Here is a 13075-nt window from a genome sequence, read left to right on the forward strand (position 1 = left end):
ATAATTCACTGTTCACTTATTTATAAATAACACAGGGTTGCATCCCCTCCTCCACACACTCACACACAAATGAAAAAAGCATGTTCATGTTTATATTAATCAAGACCATTTAAATACCTCAAGACCATTTTAAACCCTCCACTTCCACTGTAAAACAAATGCATTCTTAAAAGGTACGTTTGATATGCTATGGTAAAGGTTTGTACACATTGTAAATAAAGTGCAATGGTAAAAACAGAAACAAATTATATTTATTTAGTCAAGTAATGACCCAAACAAAGTATGTGCGATCTAAGCAATTAACATGTTTTTCCCCTGCAATAGCACAAGATCAATTATTGTAATTGCAGCTTACATAGTATAAAAGATCTCACAGTAAAAGCATAAATTATTCATCAATATAACTTCTTGAATCACAATACATACATTTTTTTTTTCCTTTTTCATTTTATCTCAGACAAAGAAATACAAATCTTTGCATATGATAATCTTGTAATGGATACATTTTATGTCAGCAATGCATAAGTCCAGGGGGTCTTCAAGGGAAAAAGCATAACCAAAACAAACACATTTAAATATACAATACACAAATATATGTATTTATGTATATATTTTTTTTTCCAAAATTTCCACGCAGTGCACAATGAATGTAGATGTACTGCAGAAAAAAAGAAGAAGAAGAAAAAATTGTCTTGGTGAAAGGTCAAGACTATTTTGAGTTGACAATACCAGTTCCCTTTTTATTCTTGGGAGCTTTAAATAAATGCTCAGTACAACAGTTTATCCCCTTCGCTTGCCTTGAAAAGGGTGCTTCTTGTGTAGATAATTAGAATGCATTGGGTGCAGAGTGGTGGTTGGAAGTTAGGGTCAACTGTGCTGTCCGCTCCGTGGAAATAGCAGGCAATTTTCTCTTTGCTTTAAGAAGAGAAAGTGATATTGGAAAAAGTCAGCACTTAAACTATAGTAAAGCACCCTTCACAAAGCCACAAACAAGAAGCAGGACAGCAAGTCCGTAGCTTGTAGCTATCCTCGAACCTGCGGAAGAAGTTATAAGATATTCGCTCATCTTGCAGATTTGCATGGCTTCCTCTCAGGCCTATATTTACATATGTGTGTATATATATATATATATATATATATATACATCTTTAAAGTACTATCTTGGCTGTTGCGCCCTTGACTCCCTTGACATGCACTGTAAATAATGACACACATCAGCTTTCTCAGAGCCTTGTAAAGCCAATGAATGTAATATGCACTTGTAATATCTTAAATATATGATTTATACATAGCATTCAGTCTTTGAGTATGATATTTGTTCAGACAGGCAGCTAAAATGCTATCAATCTTATGGTAAATACTGTATTTCTGCCATAATTTTAAACATCACAGTAATGTATTTATATTTTTCAACAGCTGCAGCAGTTTTACTATATAACTATATTGTAAAGAAATATGAATTGTAAAATTAATAAAAATAAGCAGAATAAGCATGCAGGCATGTCACTATATGTGTGTGGTTCTCTGTAAGTCGGTTTTTAATGCATTTGAGATTACTAAAACAACATGCATGTATATCATAACAGAAATTGTTCTGGAGTGGTTTTATGACTCTGTTAGCCTTTTTGTATTGTCCTCTTTGGGACTTGACCTTGAATTTGGTAGAATGTCTCAGTGTTGAAGAAAATTACAGATTTGGAAAAATCTATCCTTTTAAGAGTGTCAAAGAAATTAAAAGCACTCGCCATTTCTATACTTGCTATTGAAACCTGGGAGCAACCTCAGTAATTCAGTATTCAATAATTGCTGATCAATATGATCCTGTTATATTTGGATAACAATTCTATGTAACCAAGGATGGACGGATCAAAAATAAATAAAACAATACAATTCTGTTGTGGAATTAATTTCTTACACTTAACCAATATATCAAATGATATCTATGTATCTGTATATATATATATATATATATAAATACAATAAAGGTGAAGCTGCCCATTAGTTAACATAAAGCCATGTTCACACAGTTACCATGGATGATTTTAGCTACACCAGCTCAATATCCTAAAAGAAGAAAGCGTTTAACCAATGTTCTCTCCTGCTAATTTATTTGGTCTTGGATGATTGTCTGTAAATGTATATATGGTAAAATATGATAGCGGAGGTACCTCAGCATATGAGGATTGTGACCCGTTATTACAGCCCAGGTGCAGCTGAGTACTACATTATTATGTCTCTCTAGATAACATATGAATAAAAGATATACCTCAGAGAATGTGGTGTTTTTATTCTTGCTATTAAAAATAATAAGACAGAAAATGTTTGAAATTAAGTATGAAAATAAAGCAGTAAAGTTCGATTCATGACTATGATTATTTGAGAATAAATGAAGAACACATACAGAAGACTGACTTTGTGTGTGTGTCATCTAATTATATAGTTGGAGAATGACCAATTCACTATTCGGAATCTGAGAAATTTGCTGACAAAACACCGGTGTCGTTCGTTACCCGTCGTGTCCGTGCCGGTTACGCACGTTCAGTTCCTGCTACAGACAGCGTAGTGATCATGGAATAATTAAGTGTATGTTCAATCTCTGGTGATACACTGATATTCTAAATTTAGAAATGTATTTCGTGTCCGCTTAGTGATGAACGTTATGACCGCTACTAAATCGAAAGAAAACTGACCTTTGTTGGAATCATAGCATGGGGCATCCCAGACACAGGGAATTCCTTAATGACATAAACAACTTGCAACAAGGAGGCTACCGAGCCTCGCTCAAACACAACGGACACCTGAGTCCTTCACCTAATTTATTGAGTTGCTGGCGTGACCAGTCATGCCCATCTGGGAGAACCAGCCCAAAACAGGCATCCAGAGGACATTTTTGTAAGATAAGTGCATCAGAAGATAATTTGAGATAATTCTCTTGATTATACTACAAGCACGGCAAAACGTATTGTGGTTTGAGATCAATAAAAGATCGTCAAAACCGTCAAATTTCCTTGAGAGAAGTTGAGTGTGTTTTCCGCTGATGATTTTTAATTGGGGCATCTATTACGCAGTATTAATTCATGCGGTTACGATTTGTGATAGAGACATGCATGTGTAGCTGAGATTCCACTGAAAAGAAACATTTGCGGTTTGTTCACATTGCGTACTTCCTGGCTTTTGCATTCCAATGCGCAGATGCAGAACGTTACCTGTTGCATCTTTTGATTTGAACCTCTGATATCTCCAATGTCCCTGGTCAAATAATCTTTTGGATTTAAATTTGCAACCACTTAGCCTTTCTAACAATGTGCTAAGATATATTTTGGAACAAGTTCAGGTTAATTAGTTAGGTTAATTAGTTATGTCACCCAGTATCATATTTTTAGCATATGCTTTTTTCCACCTTCTTCCATACATACATACATTGGAAATAACCTTAAAATAATATAATGTATGTGTTCCAAACATGGCCAGTAGAAAATAAATGAATGTAACTTCAGTGCATGTGAATCTCGTGTAAGCTGTAGAAAAAGAGTAGAGATATCAATGAAATTGAAACTGAAAAGCTCAATTTCTAGTGTTAAAACGGGTGAATGCTTTGCATTCTCATTCCTGTTTTTTGCTTGACATTCAGTTCAATATTATGAAAGTAACAACTTCAGCTTTGAGTTATCGGTTTGCTCCACAGAAACTAGCAAAGTAACAAAGTTTATGGAGGCTTTTGGGGTTTCCTGGCTTCATCTGTCCTGATTGATATACAGTATCGATCAGACTATATCACATCTGTAGCTAAAACCTTTAGAATCAGAATAATTCTCTTCACACTTACTATGACAGACTTTACATATTTGAGGCAAGTTTATATCAAAAAATGCTTTGAATAAAAAAAAAATACAATACAAATTGTGTTTCACCACACCAGTTGCAAACTATAATTCCATAACTTGATGCTGTCACTTCTTTTTTGACAGGTTATCGCTTCTGCCTATTACAATTACTGTCATTTGAGACAGTAAGGTTGGGCGTACAATGACAGAATACAATTTTACAGCTACAATGTGAACATGTTTAAATCATCAATCCAAAAATCAGGATAGTTTCATTCTTTAAATTGTGAGGGAATATCAATTGGATATCATGAGAAGGTGCATGAGAGTCTTGTGCTCATTTCTCAACTGTGTAGGTGACTATAGGTGGGACTATTATAATCCTCTCTTTTTTTTGTAAGACAATCACAAACAAATATATTGCCTTATTGTTTTAGAATTAAGCTTAAAACTGAAATCTCCATCCAGTAACACTAGAAGACTTACATTCTCATAATGTAGCAACCAAATCAGTTTAGGTGTTGTCAATTTCCCTCTATATAAATAATTAACTTGGTGATTCCTTTTACACTTCTCGGATCTTTGGATGGATTATGTATGAGTTCAGTAATGTTTAAATTCATCTCACGATAATCTGTGAAAGACTTTACCTAATTCTTATCCGTACAGTTCCAGGCTGAAACCATGCATACTAAATCCCCCTGTATATTATGAGAAAAGCACACATTCTCCGTCTGCTTTGCAAACCTAATGGTGGTGAACTGCTAGAGATGTGACACATAAGTATATCATGTTTGTCAGACAAATCCAGCTCGGCTGCCAGATGTAATTTACAACATTAATCTCTAAATAATAATTTCTATAACAATACAAAAGCAAAGCTCTATTTCTATCTATTTATATGTGTCTACATATCTATGTAGTATGTATATACAACTCCATTATTATTAACTATTAGTTGAATTGCATATTAACCTTTTATATAAAGTGTAAAGTGTTGAAGTGTAATATCCAGACATACTCTTGTTGACAGAGACTGTATAATTTGTGGATGAACTAATGTTTATGGTAATTCCTAAATAACAACTGAAATGTATGGACTTAGATTAGCACTAAACATGGACTGTGCAATGTTATCTGCGGTAGTTCAAGATTAGCACTAAACAAGGTCTGTCGAAGCAGCTGTCAAAGTTTGTATTGAATGTAAATGTAGTGCAAGAATTATAAGAATGTATTATATATATATATAAGAAAATACATTTACAGGTACATGTATTAAACTGCAATGCATAACTGCTTATTTTAACACCTTTTTTATTAAAATGCAATAGCCCTAGTATAGTGCAGGACAATCCAGAGATTACTCTGATCAGATGTAATTTTAATTATCAATCACTAGTGCCCCTAGGGATGTCAGTGTGTGTATATATATATATGTTTTAATGTAGTGTATAGATAATGATTCCATGTTCAGAATAAGTATACATAAGATGGATGGATTTACGTTAAAAACTCTAAAAGATGTTCTTCACCACAAGAAATATATAAAGCAAATATATTTTTTCTCATGAATGCTTTTGGTCATATATGATTTCCAACTACTTATCTCATAACACTTAACAAGGCTGTGTTCCTTTGAGAAGTGAATCAAGAAGGAAACCCAAGAGGTCTCCAGGTCAGGCACCAATTATGAATTGCTTAATTATCCATCCACCATTTTGGATAGTGCATAGTTTTCTTCTATTTGGGCAGGAAAAGGATTCAGAGCTACAGTTTAACACACATGAACTGAACAGAATGTCAAACAACACACGTGAACCAGAGCATTCAACCTAGACATTTAAGGTAGTTATGGAATAAATGTGTTTACAATTATTTTATTAGCTTGAGAAGACTTCACTTCAAAGATAATGGCTGTTATGATCAGCTAATGAGCTTCCACACAAAACCTCTGCCATAATGACAAACAAAATGTCTAACTATGGTCTCAGCCTCACATGTTAATCCGTGTGCATAATGTAACTCGACCTCAAACATTAGTTCTGCGGGTCGTTCTTTTATTTCCAATCTCAATGTGTGGGTTGTCACTGCAATCTTTGGTCGTTGTCTCACAATATAAATACATATTAAACACACACACGTTAGATTTTGAAGTGATGGTGAGGGCTGACAGGCAGAAACGATAAGAAATGTAATGGTAGGGACACTGTGGCAACAGTATCTAATCCATATCCTGAAAAGAACACATTGCTAAAAGTGCCAGGTGGCTTCAGATAACGATAGCTGTGGAGTCACCTCCGGTAAAAACAAACATTAAACGCACAGGATTACTGCACTTTACTACACACAGAAGTAAAAGTCTGGTAAGAGCACTTCATTGCCTGTATAATAGGTGCTTTTACACAACCATTTCTGATTCGGATCAAATGCATCGGTACATTTGATCAGGATCAACTTTCAGCCGCCACAGGGGTCTTCACATGCACACTAGCATGGAAGTCCAAACTTAATTATATGCATTTATTAAATCTGTAATTTAGAATACTGAGCTATATCAAAATATGTCTTTACCCCGTTACAAATTATTCAAGTAAAACCAACCCACTTGCATATTTTTTCACAACCAAAGCATTTTAAATAAAATAAAATAATATATTTTTGCTAACAATGTTTTATTTTATTTTTTGCAACTGAAGCATTTTAAATAAAAAATATTTTTTTGCTAGGGAAGTGTTCTCCTATCTGCTCCTATCTGCTGCACTGATGTGAAGGCTGTTTGTCTGCCCCGTCTCTAAAACACACGCCGCCACAGTGCATGCTGGGACTTGAGCCGGTCAAGCGTTTACACTGCCAGGATCAAATGCTACCGATGCATTTGATCCGGATCAGAAATGTCACTGTAAATGCGCCTAATGACATTTACAAATAGCAAATTTTGTACCCAATTGTTTTCCTTTTTTGTCCAAATTTAACCAGTTGTATGAAGTTATTTTTATATAAAAAAAGGAATGATTGCTTTTGTTACTTGCAAAGATTTTGACGATGTTTTACCATTTATTTTTTACTGTTTATTTTATTTATTTAAGTTTTTCAACTGATCACAAATAACAGGGTCGTCTCCCTATCAGTTTCAAATCAGATTGGTTATGATAGCAAAGGTAAACTTGCCTAAATATGCTGGGATTTGTCATGCTAAGGAAACTTTTACTTAACATACGAATGTACAAATTTATCATCCAAACTGTGTAGAATTATATTGAGAAATTCTGATTAACATGTATCGTAAAGCAATGTTTCCGATTTCATCCAGAGTTACACAGAATATGATAGCATTCAAAAATTCAAAACAAAAACTATCCTATATATAGAGTATATGTGTTGTGTTTGTAAACAAGCCTATATATATATATATATATATATGTGTGTGTATATATAGATATGATTTGAATTAACTTACACCAAGAGTATTGTGTTGGAATTAAAAGTCATACCTGAACCAGGACTGTGTTTGAGTATTTTGGATGCAGTAGTTTGAGAACTGGACGTGGAATGAAGACGCTGGTTCTCCGAGCTCATCCCACTGTCGGCTGCGGCTGCTGAGCTGTTTTTCCGTGGCTTTTTATCTGTTAGGTGCAAAGGCGAGGCTTTCTTGACCGTTTTGTTGCGTGGGCGCGTGGTGCCGTTCACCTGGAGATACGCCTGGGCCTTGTAATCCCGGAGTTCCCCGTAGTTGGCATCGGTGACTCTGCATTCGTACAGACCTTCGTCTTTTTTACCTACTTTGGATATCTGGAGTTTGTGGGAGATATCGTTTCCTTGTACCTTGACTGTCTGCAAGAATACACAATGAAAAAGAGTATTAAAAAACAGTGCATACCATGTGTTGGCGATTTGGAAACGTGTTCAGAATTGTCATTGTGTTGGAAAGGTTATTTTCAACCACAATTGGACATCTTGACCTTGTGTCCGTAGCTAATTTTTCATCAGGTCCTGCTGACTTTGTTAGAACTGGGGAAAAGATGGATTCCACAATATACCAGAATCTTCTGGTACCCTACATCAATTAACTTTAACCGGTCACACATCCACGTCTATGATCGGTTAAGGCAGCACACAATCAATGTTTTGATTGACAATCACAATTGAGAAAGGCATTTGAAAAGCACAAGCTACTCAGATTAAGAGCTAAAGATATTCTGAATGGGGGTATCCTCAGAATTCAATTAACTACAGAAAGTGCCTATATGTGCTTATTTTTAATGGCCATGGATACATACAATGTGGATACAATTAATTATTTTGTATGTATGTGTTGTATTTTAGTTATACTTCAACAAGTGTGTGAATTCATGTGGAGGGTTCATTGTATATATGGAACATCATTCAAGGGAATTTTAATTTATTTATTTGAAAGGAAAAATACCGCATTATCTACCTCACTACATCTGAACACCAAACTTCAAAGGCGTATGATCATCTGAAGTTCAGGCAGTGAAACATCTTCTCCTTGCATTATATTAATATTTATACTAAGCATAATTCATGGCAAATGTAATAAAGCATTTGAATATTCTCTCCTGGCATTTGGCTAATGTATACGTTTAATTTTGTATGGATGTCGGGAGCCAGAAATCACAAAACTGCATGTTTTCTATTATGTACAGAGTGCTTTGGCCATGATATGTTTTCACAGTACAAATCAATTAAGCATGGAGGTGCCTGGATGTATATTTATTATTTAGATTATATATCAATGTTGTTTTGCATTGTTTGCTACCAGAAGATTTTCGACAGCTCTGAATTTGTCTAACAAAGAGGAAGCACAAGAGCATTGGCAGGTGTTTTCTTGCAGGTTTGTATTTTATTTTGTACAGCGATAATGCAATCACTGCCACAGCAACATTCAATGTAACGCAACGTCTATATATATATACATAGGTAGATACAAGATTTTGCTTTTGCTTCAGCGATAGCCCCACATCATGTTGGAGCTCATTATCCATATTTTCTCAGTTAATTTCTGCTTTTAATAACATGCACAAAGTACTGCATGGGTAAATACCACAGCTCTTTATCGGTCGGATTCATACAAATATGGCTACTTCAAATCACTTTAAACTTCACATTGTATGTTCACTAATTTACAGAAACTGTCTAATTGCTGTCCAACCAAACAAAACAGTCCTTGCTTTTGCATGCTGTTTTTGCATGAAATTAGCATTTCTTACAAATATACAGCACACTCAGAGAAACTATTATTATACATCATTATCTCACTGATGAGGATTAATTTACAGTGAATGGGAAATGATTACACGATGCATGTTATTCTTTTTTTTATTTTGAGGAACATTACTGAAAACAAAATTAAGCTTTTTTTAAGCAGTACAGCATGTATCTTTGCAAACATATAATTTATTTGACAATTCCCTATTCAAAACTGCCCTTTCAATTTGAATCACTGTTTATTTTTTTGACATCCTAAGAATACAACTTGGATTTACAGCAAATGATCTTCTTCATGCATACAATTGATAGACTAACAAGTACAGTAAGTGATGCATTTAATATAATGACTCTTTAATGGCAAGCCAAGTTATCATTTAGAGATATCTCCAATTGCATTTGAAGTAATCTTTAAATATTTATATTTTATATAACTGCAAAATGACTTCCTGTTAATTTGGAGATATCGGCCAATCATTTCAAGATATCCATAAATGACTCCCTGAATGTAACCTGAGAGTATCATCAGTTCTACAGCAACACAGCTACTCCATACTGTTAGCAGTACAAAATAATTTGAATTAACAGCTAAAAATATAAAACCATCTAACTACTTCTCAACTATGAATACTTATTTAGCCTGAATAAATGAGCAGCACAATTAGCACAAATAAGTACAATATTAAGAATATGTGTTTACTTCATTGTATTAAGTGTATACTAAACTAAAGGTTCTTAGGTGATAACACACGTTTTATGCAACGATCAAGCTAGGAACCGTCCTATTCATCCGCCACGATAAGAAGTACATTTACTCATAAGCCTATAAATAAGAAGATGGGCACATGGGTAGCAGGTACAGAACATGGAAAACGCAGGGTAATGTAATCTAATGATGTGGAATGCCAGAAGCAACGAGAGTAATTATCCGCAGTAGGTATTCACTAAACCATGGTAACCTTAAGGCACGCCTTAAATCAGGTGCAATTTAGTACTGACAGAGTGCAGGTGTGAAGAGTTGAGCTTCTGATGAAGAAAAATGCCTGGCTGTACATGAGAAAATTAAAGCAACTTTCGGTATCAAGCTCTTGCTTTCTGCCTGTGAAGATTCTGACATTCCTGGGTATTGTTCAAAATTCAAAAAACAACTGCTTCCAAAGGCCGTCTCTCCTACACGTTCCTACTTACTTAATCTCTGCTTTGCCATGCCTTTGAATCAGTGGGCTGTATAATCACAGCATTTAACATCAATTCTGTATTGTACAAAAATGGCTCAGTACAAGTACCTAAACATTTTTTATTATTAATACTACTTTAAAATTGAGATCATTTTTTTTGCGTTTTCCCCGTTTAATCTTAAAGCATTTTGTGGACTGGAGGAGGTGTGTTTCCATGAATAGACTTTTTTTTTATTAACTGTTTTTATTACTACACTGTACATAATATATATACAAACTGACTGATCATGATATTATAAACTACCACAACTACCCTTACTAGAAACATAAGAAAGTGTCCAATCGAAAGGAGGCCATTCACCCAATCGTGCTCGTTTGGTGTCCATTAATAACTAAGTGATCCAAGGATCCTATCCAGTCTGTTTTTGAATGTTCCCAAATTGTCTCTTCAGCCACATCGCTGGGGAGTTTGTTCAGATTGTGACACCTCTCTGTGTGAAGAAGTGTCTCCTGTTTTCTGTCTTGAATGCCTTGAAGCCCAATTTCCATTTGTGTCCCCGGGTGCGTGTGTCCCTGCTGATCTGGAAAAGCTCCTCTGGTTTGATGTGGTTGATGCCTTTCATGATTTTGAAGACTTGAATCAAGTCCCCACGTAGTCTCCTCTGTTCCAGGGTGAAACGGTTCAGTTCCTCAGTCTCTCAGTAGGACTTTCCCTTCAGACCTGGAATAAGTCTGGTTGCTCTCCTCTGAACTGCCTCTAGAGCAGCGATATCTTTCTTGAAGTGTGGAGCCCAGAACTGTCCACAGTATCCAGATGAGCTCTAACTAGTGCATTGTACAGTCTGAACATCACTGCCCTTGTTCTCAGTTCTACACTTTTGACAATATACCCTAACATCGTGTTTGCCTTTTTTATTGCTTCCCCACATTGTTTGGATGGAGAAAGTGAGGAGTCCACATAGACTCCTAGGTCTTTCTCATGATTACTACTACTATTCTTATCTGGTACTCCTGCTACTATTACTACTACGATGGTCACAACCAAGGGCCAAACTGCTGTCACTGGCACAGCATAGCATTTTCTTCTTTAAAGCTCCCGATCACTGCTCCCCACTTTTCCCGCACGGGGCCAGCCTTTGACCCCGGAACCCACACTTTCCCTCTCACTAAACCGTTCTCACAGGACACCATCTAATCTTAGGTGGAGTGGACCTCAGTCTAAACCCTGGTCTCCACAGGGCGTGTTCACCCCGGCCTCGGAGCTTCGTCTCGGGGTGAAAATGACAATGTACAAGCGCTTGGTTTTTTGACCTGTGGTCGAGTCAGGTTCAGCTGTCTAGTGCGAAAGCATCCTCAGATCCGCACACGGTCTGCTCCCCCCACCCACCCACACGCAGACGCACACACACACACACACAGTGCAGCAACTCATACAACACCAACCCCCCAGATTGCTGCAGTATTATAGACACTCTTTGTCCTTCTTTCATTTACTGCTACAGTCTCTCCTCCTTCCTTAATAGTCCTTGGATCCCACGCATGGCATAATTTGATTTGTATTTTAAGCTGCCATCTTCTATGCTAATGCTTTCCACAGCATCTTGCTGTATATCGTTAATATGTCTGACCTATTTTATATTTAATGAATGGGGCCCTTAGTATCTTTTGTGAAAGTTGTTGAAATGATGATAGTCAATGTGTATTAATTAAATAATGTGATGTACCATATTTTCTTTTACAATTAATCAATTATGATTGCTCAGTGTTTGGATGAGCGCTCTGCTCAGGCTTTGACTTGTAAAGGAAACCAACTGTAAACAGAATTAATCAACCTACAGTTAAAACGAAAACAGCACCAGTCCCTTCCCTTTAAGCGCTCGCCCTTCTCTTGGCTGTACATCAGATCATTCCCCTCTGGCAGTTGACTCAGTATATTTACACACATGTGTGCATGCAATAAATACACAAATCAATACTTACACTTATTTTAGTCCCTTCATCATCAGGATCATTTTCTGGTATAATTTCCAGCTGTACATAGAAAGGAAAGAATAAATTAGCACCACAGGCACATGTATATATCTGTAAGTTGTTTGTCTGTCAATAGTTTGGGAAGGAAACACATTTTGATGCCATCTGAGTGCACAGAGTAATAATTAACTAATGGTAAGCACTAGTCTTTTCAGCATAGCCATCTGCGACGTAGATACATTGCCTGGCTTTACTTAGCATACCCAGCAGTAAATAGAGAATCACCCCACCCCCATTCCTTCTGTTTTAACTAAAAACCGGCACCGCTGGTCAAACAACCAGATTCATAAATCTTAACAGTTGAATACAATTCCGAGGAGAATGGTCTTAAAAGTGTACTTTGCAGGATAATGCATTTTCATCAGTGTCTAGAAACATGGTGTGGTGCCATCAAGAACATGTTTGTTTAAGAGAACAGGCGTACGGCAAAGGCCAGCGCTTTGATGGATAGCTAAAAAAATGAAACCTGCAAGTCATAGTATTGTGAGCTATGAAAACCGTATTGAACTGAGATTTGTAGCGCTGGAGAACAGAAGATAGTCGATAAACATCTTGAATGTATTTGTTTTATACGTTGCGGACGTGCACAGCCTACACGTAAATATATACAGTATGATTTGGGACGCTCGCAGTTTTCTTGTTTGTTGGTTTGTTATTGTTTGCTGAAACCCTGTTCCTACATTCAGATCTTGGAGTACTGAAATGCTGCTAACACATTTTATGTCTGCCCATTCTCTGGATGGTTAAAAAAGAAATAGTAACCTTAAAAAGGCACAATCACAGCTAGAGAAAACAAACAACAATGTATTCTTAAAG

At 36.1% G+C, this 13075-nt stretch overlaps 1 protein-coding gene across 2 annotated transcripts in view; it reads right to left on the minus strand.

The window, feature by feature from the left end:
* Window positions 1–231: 231 nt before the first annotated feature.
* vstm2a (V-set and transmembrane domain containing 2A) overlaps window positions 232–13075 on the minus strand; it is a 41637-nt gene continuing 28793 nt past the window's right edge. Inside the window, exons 3-5 of one of the 2 annotated variants that reach the window (XM_066716459.1) lie at window positions 12209–12259; window positions 7316–7655; window positions 232–915 (exon numbers count right to left, since the gene is read on the minus strand). In XM_066716459.1, coding sequence (XP_066572556.1) covers window positions 827–915; window positions 7316–7655; window positions 12209–12259 — 480 coding nt within the window. In that variant the 3' untranslated portion in view covers window positions 232–826. Of the gene's footprint in view, window positions 1036–7315; window positions 7656–12208; window positions 12260–13075 lie in introns of both variants that reach the window. The other variant, XM_066716468.1, reaches the window with a different exon arrangement.

This window comes from Amia ocellicauda, chromosome 2, assembly GCF_036373705.1.
Source record: "Amia ocellicauda isolate fAmiCal2 chromosome 2, fAmiCal2.hap1, whole genome shotgun sequence".
NCBI lineage: Eukaryota > Metazoa > Chordata > Actinopteri > Amiiformes > Amiidae > Amia > Amia ocellicauda.